This window comes from Schistocerca serialis, chromosome 2 (assembly GCF_023864345.2).
Source record: "Schistocerca serialis cubense isolate TAMUIC-IGC-003099 chromosome 2, iqSchSeri2.2, whole genome shotgun sequence".
NCBI lineage: Eukaryota > Metazoa > Arthropoda > Insecta > Orthoptera > Acrididae > Schistocerca > Schistocerca serialis.
This window is the reverse complement of record NC_064639.1, coordinates 790,083,420-790,102,421: the sequence shown is the minus strand read 5'-3', so window position 1 is coordinate 790,102,421 and position 19,002 is coordinate 790,083,420. Positions and strand designations below refer to the sequence as shown.

The following is a 19,002-nucleotide window of genomic DNA, read 5'->3' as shown; positions in this document are numbered from 1 at the left end:
CACGATATATTCAAAATCATGTTTCTGCATTCTGGAAAAAGTACGTATGCAACATCAGCTCACAAGTTAAAGTTCCCTGCGCATGGTTGTTCATTGCTCTCCCTCACTTCCGTGTCCACACAGCAGCAACCTCTCGAGTGGAATCATTTTTTATGTCAATTAGTGTGCGTAATTTCGCTGCGTACACTCTGGTTTTCACATAACTGCTATAACAAGATATAACAAACCAGTGATTTGAGAGAAGATGGACGATACATAGTAGCGCTGTTCGTTATTGTCGCCTTCGCCATTTTCCGACTGCATGTGGAATGGAAGTATTTGAACTGAAAATAATGGGGCCAACGGCCTCGTCACAGTGGTAAAACAGGTTCCCGTCAGATCACCGAAGTTAAGCGCTGTCGGACAAGGCTGGCGCTTGTATGGATCACCGTCCGGGTCTGCTGAGTGCTGTTGGCAAGCGAGATGCACTCCGGCCAACTGAGGAGCTACTTGATTGACAAAAGCAGCGGCACCGGTCACGAAAACTGACAACAGCGGAGAGATAGTGTCCGATCGAAGGTCGATTTATAGCCGATGTCGAAGCTGAATAATCGGCTATCGCCCTAAACTTCGGCCGAACCAGAGAGTTTAACAGCTCCACGAAATTCCGTTCAGGTTTGGCAAAATGCGAATAAAATAATGACTTTTTAACCCTTTCGTGGGAAAAATTATTGAGCAGTTTTTTTTAATGAATGGACAGCAGATAGTTGTTAACAGATAGGTATATTTATCATACAGAATATCAGATTTGCTCCAATTGTGAAAGTGAGGTCACACAATAAGGTGGGAAGTATTCTTCCCACTGCCCTTCCTTGGAGTTAAATGACAAAAACAACTTTTTCAATATATGTCATATTTATTTGATAAATTTACTTCTCTTGTTACAATGATTGTTCACAATTACTTGCCATGAAATTTTCTGAAACATGGGTCTATGCAAAGTGGTATTTGAAAATGTGTACAAACACAGCGAGTGCTCTTTTCCGCAGCTTTGGTACTACAATGACGGCTCGTCCAGTAGGTTTCTCCTAAACTGGGTTGACATGACGAAAATCTTCAGGTACTTTACCCCTTTTTGCCGGAAAGACAGGTTTTTGTCCATGCCTTTTTTGGCACGAGAAGCCAGCGATCAATTGTGTGGCTAGATGGATCCTGTATGTGGGCTGATCATGCTGTCAACTTTCTCTTTTACTTATTTTCCACAGGATAAAACTGTTCACTGCAGCAACGTCCACCAGGAAATAAAATATTCTGTGCCACCATTTCACAGAACGTCTGCCAATAGCATACCTTTCTAGTAATTGATCAAACTTATCGACACGACCCATTATTTTGTTGTATTCTGCCACAACTTCAGGACAAAATGGTTCAAATGGCTCTGAGCACTATGGGACTCAACTGCTGAGGTCATTAGTCCCCTAGAACTTAGAACTAGTTAAACCTAGCTAACCTAAGGACATCACAGACATCCATGCCCGAGGCAGGATTCGAACCTGCGACCGTAGCGGTCTTGCGGTTCCAGACTGCAGCGCCTTTAACCGCACGGCCACTTCGGCCGGCTTCAGGACAAGAAATCTCTGTACTAGTACCATACTTGTTTTTCCTTTTCACTGTGGCTGTTTCTCATGGGTCATGAACTGAGGGCAGGAAAGTGACTGGACGGCTATCCACCCATTTTACTCCAGAAATGGCTCCTTTTGTTTCAAACTGGAATTCCCCTCGTTCCAATTTTACGTTTTCCTTCATAAATTTGGGTAAATCAAAAGTATTTACCTTATACTATAGCTTTGAGGAAAAAATCACAAAATGTCACGCAAACAGCACTGAAAGGCTCCTCGACAGAGCAACACTCAGCTATACAATGTCTCTGCGCGAAGGTACAGCAAAAACGGCGGGAACTTCCGACTGGAAGTAGCACCCTATACTGTTCACTAGGTAGTAGCACCATACAGAGGTGGGAACTGTAAATCCCATGGGACTAGGAGCGAGTTCATTGTAATGGGAAGCATGTTTCCCACGGCTCACGAAAGGGTTAAAAATATAATATAAAAAATGTAACGAGATGATTAAAATTATCTTGCATCCTGTAAGAAATAACAACACTTTGAAATAAACTCAATTTTAATATTTATTTACTTGAAAAATACTTGAACAATTACAGTTGGAAAAACACGTAATAATAGCCAAATGAATCTTAAATTTCCATTAGCGTTTTGATATCCATCAATGAAAAAGAACTGATAATCAAAATTAAACAGTCTTATGTTGTAACCTAAAAATAATAATTTGTCCACATTTTCGTCAATCAAGTTAGATCACCTGTCCACATATATCTCTCTCGCTGCGCTGAACAATTGTTCACTAGGAACACTAGTAGGAGGGGCAGGTAAACGTTTAAGTGTAGTTGAGCGTAGATAAGTATATGGACTAGAAGTCCATTCCTCAGAAGTAACGCGGATCTACTCGTATTAGAGTTGAAATCAATAAATGCGGTGCATTTCTTGAGTAAGAAAATCTCCTGTTAACGGGCTCGCACAACTGAGTCTTGAGCAATTTTACATTTTGCAAGATCTTCCTCTCTGTGGTCGATTTTGAATTAAGCTTGACGATCAACAGTATTGTTAAAGATACTGACGAAGAGTCACTTGAAATATGAAGTGTTGCTTGATGAGAGAACTTGAGTACCGTTGTACATTAGTTTACTTGCATCCATTGTTCTGCAGTTGGCAGTATTATCTCACCGCTTTCTGTGAGGTATAAATTGATAGCAGTTTTTTGTTCAACGAGTCTTTCCAACATTAAAAAAAAGGTTCAAATGGCTCTGATCACTATGGGACTTAACATCTGTGGTCATCAGTCCCCTAGAACTTAGAACTACTTAAACCTAACTAACATAAGGACATCACACACATCCATGCCCGAGGCAGGATTCGAACCTGCGACCGTAGCGGTCACGCGGTTACAGACTGAAGCGCCTAGAACAGCGCGGCCACACCGGCCAGTTCCAACATTAAATAAGTGCTATTCCAGCGGGTTTCGACATCAAAAATCTAAATGTGTTTGGGTAAGTCGCATGTTTCTTGAAACTTGTTTAAATATCGCGAAGCTTGTTCACATCTTTTCAAACGTCCTACAATTTTTCTATATTTTTTATATTACATCCATTACAGCAGCGTCTTTGAATCATAAATAATTAGCTGTAGCGTATGACCTACTCATCCAATATACGCAAAGTTTCCACAACGCATGGCTGCTTGCATATTAAAAGCATTGTCGCAGGTACCCATGTCGATTTTATTTGTTAAATTAAATTCGGGACTAATTTGACTAAGTTTCTTTGAAATATGCTGCCCTGTGTGATCTTGTTCCAAGATAATGGTTGCCAGTTTAACTTTTTGCCTTTTAGAGCTTTAATTAAGTGGCCTGTGCAACTCAACAATGAGCATGTCTTTGCTGGATTACTCCATGTGTCAGTGGTAAAGCTGACATATTTCCTTTAGTTTCTCGTACGTCGCTGGTATTAAAGTCGTTCTAAAGTATTTCTCAGATTTTCCCTCTACCTGGATAGAGTGTCAGGGTCAGTCAAATTGAGCCTATGAAATGCATCTCCTTCAACAACGTTGTATGGCAGAATGTCAACGATAATGAGATCCATAATACTTTCATCGATTCACAACGATATCGAATGATTATCAGGCCACGGCGGAGCAACTTTTTTCCCAATTACATCCGGCAAAGTAGGTAGTGTGACTACCTTTTTGTCTTGCGAAGAGTTAAATGTCTGGTCCCTATTTGATCAAACTATGGTGTTTTTCATTTATCTTACAATAAGCTGCCCATTCATTTTATGAAGTTTCGACCAATGATTTCTAATATTTGTAATGGTCTGTTCTTTTTGGATAAAGCAGTTCCAAGCGACAGTGATTTAATACACACTTTACAAGTTGCGATATGTTTTTCCAAAAATATTTCCAGATGGGATTTAGTCTCACAGAAGCCACTATGTACCTGAAGGAAAAAATAATAAACAATCACACCAACTATCTCGAGCCCGAATCTAAGCCGAAGCTTTTAATATGGCCAGTAAACAACATAATAAACGCACTTAAATACATAGAAAAATCCATGCTATTGGTGTAAATGCTAGTGCTCATCATACCCAAATTTACCTAGGGGCTTCGAACCCACAACCCCTAGGCTTAGTAAAAAAAAAATGGCTCTGAGCACTATGGGACTTAACATCTGAGGTCCCCTAGAACTTAGAACCACTTAAGCCCAACTAACCTAAGGACATCACACACATCCATGCCCGACGCAGGATTCGAACCTGCGACCGTAGCAGTCGCCGGTTCCGGACTGAAGCGCCTAGAACCCGGCGGCCACCGCGGCCGGCTAGGCTTAGTAGTTCCGAACGCGAGCCACTAGATCAGAGAGGCCGCGAATATGAACTTTCGATTAATTAAAAAAAAAGTGCACGTATAAGGTTACGGTCACAGTGCAACCGACGTCAGCCGTCAGATTATTTTCGACAGACGTCGATCGATATCTTCGGGCGATTGGGTAGTCACAGAGTTTCTGACCGAATTGGTCGATTACACAGGTTTCCGTATGTTCGGTTCGCATCAGTGAATGTGGTCAATGAAATGGGTATTCCACAACAAGTTTTACACTAAAATACAAATTAATAAAGGCAAGGCAATTCGTGTCGACGAGTTATTCTTACTAGAAAAACAAGAAGAAAATCCTGTGCGCTGTTTCAACTTCTCTAAAATTACAAGTTTCTTAGGTATTTGAAAAGTTAATTTCTTATGATTACCAATATCATTTTTTATTGTTCTCATTTTTCAGGACTACCTGTTGAGGCAGGAGGTAACTGCATGTCTTGCGAATTTATTGTTCGTCTTAAAACTCTCACGAACAGCAGCCAACGATGTAGAAACAAAATACACATTTTTTTTTCAAAAAGAAAATATGTGAGGCGAACAAATACGCCATTTCACGTACTGCTCAAACTATCTGGTTGAATAAAAAGGTGTAACATCCGAGTATCTGGCGTCGTTAACATGTAAGTACGTAAGGATAAAGAAAAAAGAACTTAGTATTTTGGTTCTTGTTTGTAGCAGTACAATACGCAACTCGACACATATATGACAGATACAAGCCCTCTTCTAACCAAACAAATGCTCTGTGGTTCAAAATTAACAATTTTTTTCGGTAGCTTACAGATAACTTGTCGTATTAGGACTCAAAACTCTTCATTCTTAAAGTGAACAATGACGTAAGATCCTAACATTCCAAAATATAAATGTAAAGTGGCACAAGAAGAATATTTTGAGCAGCATTTATTTTCAGAAATTAAATAGAATATAGTGCCTACTGTCGCTTGTAGAACAGTGACGCCCACGTGAAAAGTTGTAGCATTTAGAATACTGATCTGAATACTTTTTCGCAGAGATTATGCAGAGTGCTTTTTGAGATTAGTTTCTCTGAAAATTAAAAAAAAAATGTCGCACAAAATACTTGCAAAATCTAACCGGATCCCACAGCGAGGAACGAGGGCCGGCCATGTGAAAAATCGGTACAGCGAAAATACTAATATGTATTTTTTTTTAGTAGAGGTTAAACGGGGTACTTGTTGAGATTTATTTTTAAAAAAAACCAAAAGGAAGACATACGCATTCGGTAACAAGCGAATATGATGCGAGTTAAAACAATCTAAATGTACATGTCCAACTTTGAGAAATATCGCACGCATATAAACCTAACGAACATAGCTTGTAATGTTTCTCCAGTTCCCCGAGCTGTGGGGGACACGCGGCCAGGGGTAGCGAAAACAAAGGCCGCTGCGTAAGAAGAGAATGGCTTCCTCGAAATACTGTCAACACGCACGCAGTTTGGGCTTCGAATTCCTCGCTTGCTGTGGTGTAAATAGCATTAAAGTATTAAAAAAACGGGTTTCGTGAAAGCGTTAACCATAAGATGTGGTACATATTTATATCTATAATACAAAACAAAGAAAAAAATTAAATCCTGCTAAGACACGATTATTCAGTGAGTGATACACTGAAAGCCATGTAAATAATTAGTTTGATACTCAGAACGGGTACAATCATTAACAAGTCAATCTCAGTCACTACATAGTCCACTGCGCACTGAACGGCTGTTCATTATAGTGTCGCACACTGCAAATTGCTTTCATTGGCAGCAGTGCTTAGAGCTACGGAATATTCCGGATTCTGCCGACAAGCTCCGACAGGAGCTGAGAGAGCTCAGGAAACCAGTTAGACATTGGTCATCAGGGTGGAGTTGATGGCAAAGGAGACAAAGAGGAGAATCCGACAAACCGATGTTGTTCGGTCACTGTTTTGTGTCAAATTTCCTGTTGACCATGTGATACCACATTGCCCGGACGTTCTTAGGGAGGAAGGTCTGGTGGATGGTACTCCACACTATGGGCCACTAGTGTAACTGTAGTCGATGAAATAGGGCGGAAGGTGAGACCAATGAGGCGCAATGTGCCACGAGCTCCCAGTGGTAAGGTGGAGGCAGGCAGGAGGACTTCAAGCAAGCTGTGTGTTAAGGATGTGCCCTGTCCATTCCACTGTCTTCTTATAGTATTCGCATACAAGGCTGCAGCTCACCTGCAGACGTTGACGAGTCCGAGACCACCATTCCATGAGGGCAGCTTAAGTGTCTCACAACGAACTTTAACCATGGAGCCAGCTGCAAGATAACAGACAAGTACCACCTGAAGGTTGCGCCCAATGGCCGTCGGCAGAGTGAGCACTTGTGCGAGGTGGACCGATTTTGATGACACATAACAATTAAGGAATTCAACGCGATGATGTATGTCCTGGCGACGCAAGAGGTTCTGCTGGACGTCGTTGCGGATGACATGTAACAGGTGACATAAATTCGTTACGGCTGTGCGTGTGATGGTGGGGATAAGAGTGACGACGAGATACCGGAATGTCCACACTAGCGACAGGGATGCTGCTTCACCTTCCTGGTGGCCTCGTCCGACGTACGTCGTAGAAGATTTGGTGGCGTTCGTGGCACTGCCCGCAGCAACCCCATAACGCGTAATCAATTCGAGGACTGGTCGAATCTCGGAGCCGAAATGGACGAGGAGGAAGTCATCTGCGTATGCCCGGCAGCGAAAGGTGTGATGTTGTAGGGAGAGTCCAGGGAGATCGGTCGTCAGGTCCCCAAAGAGGGCCTCGAGGGCAACAGCAACAGGAAGGTGAGATGCATATCCGGCCTGCCACCGAAAACAGGAAACCGTGGCGCACTGTAATGAAGACGCTATCTAAATCCATAGCGACGACCACTGCATGGAGTCTGCAGATAGCCGCGGCAGTGTCCTGTGGCAGTCTGTACGTTAACCTGTCCCCCCAGGCCTCTTTTGCTCGGAGGAGAGGACACGAGGGAGTATTGTCCAGAGACACATTGCCAGTAAGTAGGCGAAGATCTTATAATCTGCACTGAGTAGGGTGAGCAGTCTATAGTTTGTGAGTGTCGAACCGGGGGGCTGGTTTGTGCATCAGAATGATAATGCCCGCAACAAAGGTGGGTAACACTGCTTTATGAGATGTAATCAGTTCTTGGAACATAGTCGTCCACCATGTTGCCACAAGCTCCTGGCAGGTTTAGTAAAACTCAGCCAGTAAGGCGTCTAAACCGGGCGATTTGTTTCACTGCACCCTTATCGACTGCGTCGTTGGCATCGTCTCGTGTGACCGCCGCTGTTAAAGTATCCTCCTCTGTGCGGGTGAGAGCGCACATGACGTAATGCAAGATGGAGTCATTCTTCGGCATCGGCATCTTCTCCCCTGCAAGTACATCGGTAGTGTTCAACGAACGCGATAACGATGTCATTCTGATTGGTCGCTTGTGAGTCACGAGGCGTGACAGAGTGTCGATGAGCTGTCGCCGACGCCGTTGTTCATCAGGCTCTACATGATGCATGGATGGAATTTCAAATTCCATCTGATCTTGGAGTCACGTCTGGTCACCACCCCCTGAAGTTTCTGGCGTGCCACACAATTATCCTCGCCTTACCTCTTTGCCATTCCATCTGGTTGTCTGGGCCTGACGGCTTAGCGTCAAGATCTCGGAGGACAGCATAATAACAGTTGATGGTATTACGACGCCATTCGGCTAAGAGGCGATGAGTGAATCGATCTCCATCTTGTTACCGAGGGTTGGTTCAAATGGTTCAAATGGCTCTGAGCACTATGCGACTAAACTTCTGAGATCATCAGTCGCCTAGAACTTAGAACTAATTAGACGTAACTAACCTAAGGACACAACACACATCCATGCCCGAGACAGGATTCGAACCTGCGACCGTAGCGGTCGCTCGGCTCCAGACTGTAGCGCATAGAACCGCACGGCCACCGAGGGTTGGGTCAGTGGCTGGCAGCGTTGTTACCGTCAGAGCGGGGTCGATGGCCGACCGAGGCGACGGGCAGTCTGAGGCGCCCTCCATTGGGGTAGGATGTGGCTCAGTTGTGGAGTCCTGTCGTCGTTGCGAGGTGACAAGAGAAGGAAGAGCCGCGGTGTAGGTCACCGGTAGCACCATAGTTTGCGACGCGGGTGGTCCGTCGGCGGTTGGAAGTTGCGTAAGGCACCATTGTAGGCATTCGGATCTAAGGTGCCCTTCTTTGCTACATGCGGAACAGGTCCGAGGCTTGCCGTCATACATAATTATTACTCGGCCATCTGCTGATCTGTAGACAGGAGGGGACGTGGCTATGAAGATCATGGGTGGCACCGTTTATGACAGGATATGTGTGAGACTGCGTCCATTCCTGCGCAGTATGGATTTGGGCTGTCCAGTACCATCCTAGTACCGCAACGACTTCCTCTGCAGGAAATTCGAAAACGCGTACCGTGCGCATACCTGAGCCTATGTGGTCGATGGTCACCGTCCCGACTTTGCCGTCAGCGCGACAGAAGCGGAGTCCCTGTTTGCTTTGACGTAGGATGCGATCGGTGGAGCGTCGTTACCGATTTTAACATAGACTGTGCTGTTCAAGATCGGTAAGTGTATTCCTATGATGTCCGTCGTCGGGATCTTCACTTCATCTCGCAGAAAACGCTCTACCTCGATTGGGTAGGGCATGGTCACTGCAGAAAGTAAATCGAAGTGTAGATTTACGGCAACGGTTCGCCATGTATCGTAAACGCTAAGACAGCACGTAAACAACGGCTGTCAGAATATAAACAAAGCGAGATCTCTCTCTCTGCACACGGAAACAATAGCTTGTCCGCTCTGTTGCCCTGCCAAAGGAAGAGTGACCTCGGCCACGGAGGCGGGTTGTTAAAAGAATTTATTTACATTTCAGGACAGACGTACAGTTCTTACTGTATACAACATTTACAGACAGTAGAAACCCATACAACGACAGTTAAAGAGCTTACGCATACCTCTTGTGACGTCGGGACACAAAAACGTAGCACAAGGCCTCTGATCAAGTATTGGAGCCCCATGCAACAATCTGTTCGGCCAAATGTTTTTTTTTTTAAGATAGATTGCTGATTGCGTATCTTATTCTATAAATCAGGAGTTGTCAACCTTTTTACCTATCGCCTACTTTTGATTCTGTATTATTAGTAAAATTTTGTGACCGTCCACCGGTTCCTCAGAAATTGTGACTGATAAGGTAGGGAACTCACTTTACAAAATTTACAAAGCCGAGTTACATTAAGTTAAAAAATGTAATAGTAGCTACTTACCAAATACTTCATGACAAAAGTTTGTGAAAATGTAAAGAAAATGTTTTAAGACCCCTACCGTTTACTGTCTGCCATGAAAACTGGAACGCCCGTTAGTGGGTAGTAGGGACCGCAGCTTTAAATGTTCATGCCATTATCGTAAGCAAATTTAAACAATGTGACAGCCTTTTTGTGTTCTACAACATAACAAAACTTGGGCTCCAGAACACAAAAATTTTTTTAGAATAAAGAGAAAGATGCAGGCGACTGGAATTGGTAAGGCCTCTTCTGGTACAACACAGGCTCTTAGGAGTAATCAAAAAGATGATTATCAATCAGAAACAGCAGTACGAATTTTACTTACTCTCAAACACAATAGAGTTTTATAAATTCAGTGAGATGTTTTTGAAATAGTTCATTACACATTCACTATTGAAGTAGTAACGTTACACAGAAAAAGTGCGCCTACATTTCACATATTCTCTTGAGATCCACATCTGTCGGTCTTTAAGATAAATCATTTCAATATCAACCAATTCATTCTACGGCAGAGTACCGCTACTTCACTGTCTACTTCACAGTCGAAGTCAGGCTTCATCCGGTGCGTCCAGTGGCTCGTCTGTGCAGGACACGAGGTTTTCCTCGTCAACCTTCGCATGCTCCTCAAGAAATTCTTTGGCATACAAGATACTGTTGTTGACCTGTACTGGCTGTCACAGTGTAGAAGAGGTTTTTGTAAGACAAGTGGTCTAGAGGGAAAGGGAGGAGGGGGTGGTCCCTCATAACACAAATGCAGACGGTCCCAAAACTGTCCCGATATGCTCAAAATCACCATATTAGTAACCAGTCACTAAATTTTATGTGTTTTTGTTTACGATCTGTTCGCAGGATTTGCTTCATTGTCAGGATAGGACTTTGTATGTTGGGCTCAAGTTTATTGTTTCTTCGTGGGAAACAGACTTTGTAAGTAGGTAATGTGTTAAATGCACTACTGCTGAGGAAAGTGCACAGCTGAGGTCATAGGACTGCAGATATTTCGACATCTTTAGTTTCCCGGGAGTACTGCATATGATGTACACATCAGAACTGCCATTTGACTATGGAGAAAAGTATCAGAAACGTATGGTAAATTAAAAACTTAAAATTTAATGATTGGTTGCTTTGTGTTTTTATTTGTATTAGTTTAGCTTTGAATAACCGTTTCTTCACATCGACGTTGATTATTTATCGACCCCGCTGCTGAGAACTGCAGTCAGCTCGATGAGAGGCGGTCATCCTTCACACTGTAAGGGATCCGTGATCCCACGAACATAGATGCTAGTATCCGACACCAAGGTCGATAGCAGACAGGAGTCGATTGTCGAGTGCTGCAGGAGGCTGTGAGACGAGTGTCGAGTGAGAAGTGGTGTTGGAGAGACGGGCAAGAATGGTGGTTGAGTGAGTAGTAAACGGTAAATTCACCGGTGTATGACAAATGAGCGCGTCCCCCTGATCGTCGTGGGGTGGACCCTCATCGATACCGATTCGCGAGTGATATGAAACCAAAAGTGACAAGTGCCGAATTACGTGTTTCGCGTCAACCGCGTCCGCCAGCAACAACCGTGGATTGCAGTGAGGATTGTTGTGAATGTTAACCGTCATCATTGCGTGTGACGAAGTACCTAAAATCAGCAACCAGTAAAAGATATAACTGTGATTAGATGTGTAAGGCGAAGGTAGCAACTGCCTCAGAATTTGTGTGTTAGTAGAAAATGCATATCAATTTGTACATCGCAATCTTTATGGTCTTTAATGATAGACAAACTTTCAATCATGAACTATTCCCTCTCAGAACAGCCGCACTCGGTTGAGATACCCCCGAAACCACAGCAGAAATACCGATAGCCTTTCATCCGTTAAGCACAATGTCATATAATCATAATAATTAACTGTTTGGCGGCTTCGGTAAAATACATAAAACCCAATAAAGGAATTTAAACGTGGGTGTTTCAACACCTTCCAATGAACTATGCATTTGATGGTCATCATTGTTACCTCTTAATGGTTCATTGTCTCACACTACATCTCTCATGTGAAGTATGTCGCTTTCCAGGTTTTTTTGAGTAGTCCCTGTGTTGTAATGTAGTCCTTTGGTATGACTCTCACAAGATGCGTTTAAGTTAAAGTTGAATTAATCGAAATTATATCTGAAAATATCGTTTTGTGGCAATGGTGCCCAAGGAAATAAGAAATATGTCTCCAAAGATGTTTATTTAAGACTAAAGATTACAAACAATTAATACCACAGTGCTAAATACATGCAGTGCAAATAAGGAGAGAAACGAATTCAAGAATAAATAACATCTAGCCTAGAAGAAATAGCATTTAGCTTAGAATAACCTTGCCATAGGACAGAACAGGGCCGTAGGCCCTGGCGGAAGGAGCGGCGGACACTGCAGGCCCAGAGTATGCCGCTCTGGTAGCCTGTTGAGGGGCAGGGGCGGCCCTGGCGGCAGGGGCGGCCCTGGCGGCAGGGGCGGGGGCGGCAGCGGAACCTGCGGGGGCGGGGTGGGTGCCCGGCTGGCGGTGCACGACGGCGTTGAAGCCGTTGACCGGATCGGCGGTGTAGTCGACGGTGCGGATGGAGCCGTCCGGCTCGGCCAGGCTGTAGCTGCCCTGGACGACGTCGCCGTTGCGGGTCTCCTGCTGGTTCTTGGAGTCTCCGGTGATGGAGTCAGACACGCTGTAGCCGTAGCTGTACTGGGGATTGGGGTCGTACTCTGTGGCGATGGTAGCAGGCGCAGCGGCGGCGACGGGGGCGGGGGCGGGGGCAGCTCTGACGGCGGGGGCAGCAGCGACGGCCTGGGCGAACCTGGCGACGGGGGCGGCGACAAAGGCGGGGGCGTAGCTGCCAACTGGGGCAGCGGCAATGGCCGGGCCGTAGCTGCTGATGGGGGCGGCGTCGATGGTGGGGGCGGCGTAGGCGGGCGCGGCGAAGGCGGCACCGGGAGCGACGATAGCGGGCGCGCCCAGGTACCCGGCGTGTGCCACGGCCGCCACGGCGGCGAGGACGATCAGCTGCGGCAGTCATGCAGTGGCTACTTTACCATATTGTTAACAAAAGTGTGTCCATTATCCATCATAAGAAAAAAAATCAATAGGTGCTCTCTGTCTGTCTGCACCTTGTCTTTCTGTTTGGGCTTTATTATGTGGAACCATTGGGATCATAATTTTTGTCTTTTTCATAACAGAGAGCTGTGCAATACTGCACATCTAGGCTGCGTTCCATAATAGCTGAGACTAGAGTTGTGCTATATCGAAACTGCTGTTCGGTAGTTTTGGAGCAGTACAAAAATGGCGTAGTAAATTGTAGGATTATTAATAGTATTTTTAGCATTGGTAGGAAAAGAAAGATAAACGAATGTGCAAGAGAGAAACCGGGAGGCACCGACTTCTCTATGTTTTGTTTGTTTGTTTAGCTGTTTCCTTTGCACATAATCAGAAACACACATCATTCAGTGTTAGTCCATTATATATTTTATATCTTTACAGAATACAGATTGCATTTTATAAGCAATAAAAATTACTTGATCGCCTAGCTTCTGCGCTCTGTGCATTTATGCAACAAAAGCAATAACTATTGGTGCAAGTACAGTTTACATGCACAGACATAAAATATATGTAGATAAGAATTGTTGTTATTTTGTACTCAATAGAACATTCTTCATCATGATGAAAGGCAAGAGTTTTCTTTTATTGTTGATAAATGCGGAAGTTGTTTATGAATAACAGAAACACGTTTTATATAAGTATGCCGATGTATTAAAGAGATGCTTGATACATTTTTGTTTAGCAAATATTTTCTTTATTTTACCTTTTTCTTGAGGAAATTGCGTTTTCTAGCGCTGTTTGATAAAATGTATAGTTTTCTTTATTTTTTACTTTTGTTGAGGTAAATATGTTTTGTAGCGCTGTATGATAAATTGTATAGTTTTCGTTATTTTTACTACAGTATCCCTCTGTTTTTCTTTACAAACAACAGTTTTCAAATAAAATCTGAATTAAACGTTGAAATGTTTGATTTTGCTATAAATACTGTTATAAGTACTGCTATAAATTCTTAGGTAGCAGACGGGAGAATAATTATGTACCAAAATCTTCCTTAGCTTATGTGGCCCTTAATATATCCTCACTCAGTTTCTAAATGTTTCCTGTTTTTAGAGGGATCTAGTTAGACATTGATTACATACGTAGAGTAAAGAAAGCGATTGTCATGAGGTAACGCCGGATAAGTATGCAACACACCTAACTCACAGATAATGCAAGTACGACCTTAACTGACCATGGTTACTAGGAAAACTACCGCTGTCTACGCTTACTCACGGCAGTCTGAGTAGCCTACGCCAGTTTTGGAACTTTAGCTGAGATACTGGACTCCAACGTAGGAGGACTTGGATTCAGTTATTCGGTCATTCTGAAGCATTTTTTTTATACTAGTGCGTACATGGTGTCACTGCCACTCTTACGGGACGTTAATCTCCAATCATCTTTCGCATTCCCGAATAGTTTCTTAGTCTCCGTCCGGTCATTCCGATTGTGGTTTTGCCGGCCGCGGTGGTCTCGCGGTTCTAGGCGCTCCGTCCGGAACCGCGCGACTGCTACGGTCGCAGGTTCGAATCCTACCTCGGGCATGGATGTGTGTGATGTCCTTAGGTTAGTTAGGTTTAAGTAGTTCTAAGTTCTAGGGGACTGATGACCAGAGATGTTAAGTCCCATAGTGCTCAGAGCCATTTGAACCATTTTTTTGATTGTAGTTTTCCTTGTCTATCCTGCATTTCTTCACGAGTCACATGTATCGGTCACGGTTCTTTCTTAGTCAAGAGTCCGCAGGTCGTGGTCGTGCGGTAGCGTTCTCGCTTCCCGGGTTCGATTCCCGGCGGGGTCAGGGATTTTCTCTGCCTCGTGATGACTGGGTGTTGTGTGATGTCCTTAGGTTAGTTATGTTTAAGTAGTTCTAAGTTCTAGGGGACTGATGACCATAGATGTGAAGTCTCATAGTGCTCAGAGCCATTTGAACCATCATAGTCATGACAGAAATTAACTGAATACTCTGCCTGTGTTGATATCGCTGTCAATCTCTGATCTTTTGATATCGCTGTCAATCTCTGATATTTTTTTTTTTTTTCTTCGAAGTATTAAACAGTGATGTGGTTTTTACCACGTAGACCAACCCTCGTGTAAATGTTGCGCATCCTTATTCCTAAAAGAAGGAACCTCGACTGAGCCTGAAAGTACCCACAGGACATCTGCGGTCTGTCTAACAGTTTATTATTTTTTTTCTTCTGACGCAGTTGTTAAGTTGAATTATCGAAAGTCTGGTATATTTGGATCAGATCGCAATGAAAATTTGGTTTTCGCTTCACGACGGGACATCTTCTGGTATCAGCGAAAATTTTGATGGCTGCGCTGCAAATTGCTAATATCTTAAGGTGGTCAATTCTGCCTAAAGCCGAACTAAGCTCTATGGATATGAACTGAACTAATCTGAACTAATGGCTGCATAAGGGTGCAATAATACAAAATTCAGTAGTACTGCTACTCTTCGCCACACGCGTTAGTCTAACTGAATGTCTTCAGGAGTAATGCTTGCACTTCACAGTAGTCTGCACTGCTCTGGTAGAAGAATGGCCAAATTGTTTTAAAACACCGTCAAGCTGTAGTACACGTATAATTAAGTTACCCCTGCTTTGTTCAAATATTCAAATGTATGTTAATTCCTAAGAGACCAAACTGCTTTAGTCATCCGCCCCTAGACTTACACACTATTTAAACTAATGTATGCTAAGAACAACACACACACGCTTGCCCGAGGGAGGACTCGAACCTCCGGCAGGAGGGGCTGCTCAACCCGTGACATGGCGCCTCAAACCACGTTGCCACTCCGCGCGGCTCCTGCTTTGTTCTTAATAATACTGGTTGTATGCTAAGAGTAAGTAAGCTGTTGAACACACTGATACATTACTATCTACCTTGATGTTCTAAACTGTCGTAAATACTCTGTGCGAAAATGATACCGGAAAACTTTGACGTCTCATAAAAGGTAATGCAGTAACAAAATGAATATATCAATCCATGAATGGAAAACTCTTTCCACAATGCTACGAAGTATCGTAAATGTGTGGACTGACAAGTACCCACACCCTAAGCGGTGGGACAAGTAGTAGATACGCGTAACTAAGAATGCAAGTTTCAAGAATTCGACAGTATTCTGTAACGAAGAAGAAGAGAAATAAAACGCTGAGATAAAAATAATCAAACGTAAGCGGCTGTCTTTGGCTGAAAAAATACGCAAAAAATTTGAATGAACCAGTATTTTTCGCAAGTGGTATTAAGAAACAAAGAAAATCCAAGACGTTAACTTGCCTTGCTTGTTTCCATTATTGGACACACCTGCTTACCATGGACTGATGTACTTGCTGGACGGTACCTGTCGCGATCTGATCATTTTTACTCGTTGCATGTGTACTGCTAACTCAATCATCTCATGACACTACCGGAATTAAAATACTCACATTCTTCAGAAGTTTCGACAAAATAAAGTACGTTATGTCCGGTAAAAAAATTTTACTGTAGCCAAGTTGGCATAAATTCGTCTTTATTTTCGAAAATCGATTTCGACAGACTTTGCTGTTATCTTATGGTCTTCAAAAATTTTTGTTAAAAAACATATTGTTTGTGAATTGCAACCTCAAGGCAGGTTATCACATTAGTGGACAAAACGTAAAACATTATGCAAAGCCTTGTCAGAAATGAGACATTTTCAATCAAAAAGCACTTTGTGCACATGGCAATGTCCGTATGTGCAGTGGTTACAAATGATTGTTAAGGCTTAAGCGCTACATAAACGGACATAGCCATGTGCACAAGGCGCTTCTCGGTTGTATATGTTTTGTTTCTGACAAATCTTTGCACAATGGCAAAATGTGCTACATTTCATCCACTACAGAGTACATTCAAGCCTTTTGAATGAACTATGACAGAAGCCAGAACAATAGAGGACTGGCGTACTAGGACAAGTATTGAAACTATGAAATAGTGCATTGACAATGGCTAGGCACTAGCCGAAATATAAATTGACTTTAGTGAAGCCCTAAAAGAAAGGACGACTGATTGCTGTGCTCTACCATTTTGAAAGTCATATCGCATTCATTGAGTGCATTCCACATTCCTAACGGAAGATAACTTATCCACATTACACCAAGTGGACATTTTATCCGGTCGTTATGTATTTTCTTACGATCGCTTAACGACGATACTTTCCCGTAGTAAACAGCATCGTCAGCGAACTCTCTTGTAGTGCTGCTGACCGTTTGTGTATACTGAGAACATTAAAGAGCCTACTACCATTCCTCTGTGCACTTGTGATGTTAATTTGTTCTGTGTAGAACTTTGCCTCCCAGGGTAATGTTCTGGGATCTGAAATACTCACCAGCAAATCGCTCAACTATGAAGATACTCCGTACGATAGCATCTTGGTTAGTATTTGACGATCCTAGGTAGACGCTTTGTGGCCAGTATTGTACCTGTCGACACCTGATTTCTAAAGTGAAGAATACGGTACCGTTTTTTTTTTTTTTGTGAACTTAGACGTTTTTCGGTTCTGGCAGGGGAGTGCATTAATTATGCTAGACTTTCTGTTATTTGTAGTTTCGTTTTTTTATTTAAAGTTCCTCTGTGTATTTTTTATATGTTCAGAAGGCGTAAATGTAGCTACCTAGAAGAATGGTTATACTTGAACTTTACATGTGGTCTGAAACAGATTTGAATAAAAACAGTAATTGAAAATCTTAACACATATTTTGAAATAACGCGTAAATTTCTACCTTCTGGTGTACATGAAATTTATTTCATAGTTTATATTTTCATACCAATATAACTTTTTGGAAGCCTATCTTCGGCACATGCGTATCTTTGGTTTTTAGAAGCATGGTCGATTCGGCATGTATGTAACATGTATGTAACGGAATGGGTGGAGTGAACCGTGTCAGCGTGCTTGTACCTGGGGGCTAACAGTTCTTTTTTATTTGGACTAAGTTGGCCGCTGTGGCCGAGCGGTGCTAGGAGCTTCAGTCCGGAACCGCGCTGCTGCTACGGTCGCAGGTTCGAATCCTGACTCGGGCATGGATGTGTGTGATGTCCTTAGGTTAGTTAGGTTTAAGTAGTTCTAAGTCTAGGGGACTGATGACCTTAGATGTTAAGTCCCATAGTGCTTAGAGCCATTTATTTGAATTATACAAAAGAAATTTCAGTTTCACTCTTATTATGACGAAATTTGTGTGCATCGTCTACGTCAAATGTATACGAAGAGTTTTAGCTTGCATTGAAGAAATAGCCAAAAACGAAGCTTGCGTTTTATTCAAGCAACTGATAAAAACCTGGACCACTCTCAACACCAGGTCAACAGAACACAGCATCCTCACCGGCCGGAGTGGCCGTGCGGTTCTAGGCGCTACAGTCTGGAACCGAGCGACCGCTACTGTCGCAGTTTCGAATCCGGCCTCGGGCATGGCTGTGTGTGATGTCTTTAGGTTAGTTAGGTTTAATTAGTTCTAAGTTCTAGGCGACTGATGATCTCAGCAGTTAAATCGCGTAGTGCTCAGAGCCATTTAAACCATTTGAACAGCATCCTCAAAACAACGCTCCCGAAGAGTCTACAATCGTTACGTGAATGTACCCCGCTCTAGATTATTAGGAAGTGCAAAAAGTGAGAAGTCTGCTCTGAAGTGCCTTCATCAATTAACTGTTTTCAGTAATATCATTGTGGGAGTTCAATACGTTTCAAGTAACGAACACTTTTCGAAAATCTAAGGACACTAGTCATTTGACTTGGATGTACCTCCTACAGGACATCGTGTATGGATAAAACAATCTGTATTCCATACCAGTGGTTTTTTTCTGAATCTGTGAAGACCGAGAAAAGTCTCTTGTCCTCTAGGATCGTCATGACGGAACTGGCCACACGAGACGTACCTTGTAAGCCATGCTGGAGGTGCCGCTGTCGTGGCGGTGCTGCTGGTGGAGGCTGCTGTGTTGTTCTGAAGCACCCCGCGGCCCCTGCCCTTATATACCTCGTGGTGAGCGCGTCACTCTAGCCGCCTCTTGCTGACACTCCTGTCAGGCCAGTTGTCGCAGCCGTATCGGTTACTCTTTCGTACGCCGCTGCGCCGTGCTCCTGGATTTCAGTGGCGTTTTGCAACCCCTTCG

General features: G+C 43.3%; 1 protein-coding gene across 1 annotated transcript; it reads right to left on the bottom strand.

Annotated features, from left to right (window-relative positions):
• Window positions 1-12,300: 12,300 nt before the first annotated feature.
• On the bottom strand, window positions 12,301-18,780 carry LOC126456417 (cuticle protein 21-like; the record flags this gene model as incomplete). Its single annotated transcript, XM_050092169.1, has 2 exons — window positions 18,769-18,780; window positions 12,301-12,816 (listed from the first exon to the last, which is right to left on the bottom strand). Coding segments are annotated over exons 1-2 (528 nt in total), but the record flags the coding sequence as incomplete, so codon positions are not given.
• Window positions 18,781-19,002: the final 222 nt, after the last annotated feature.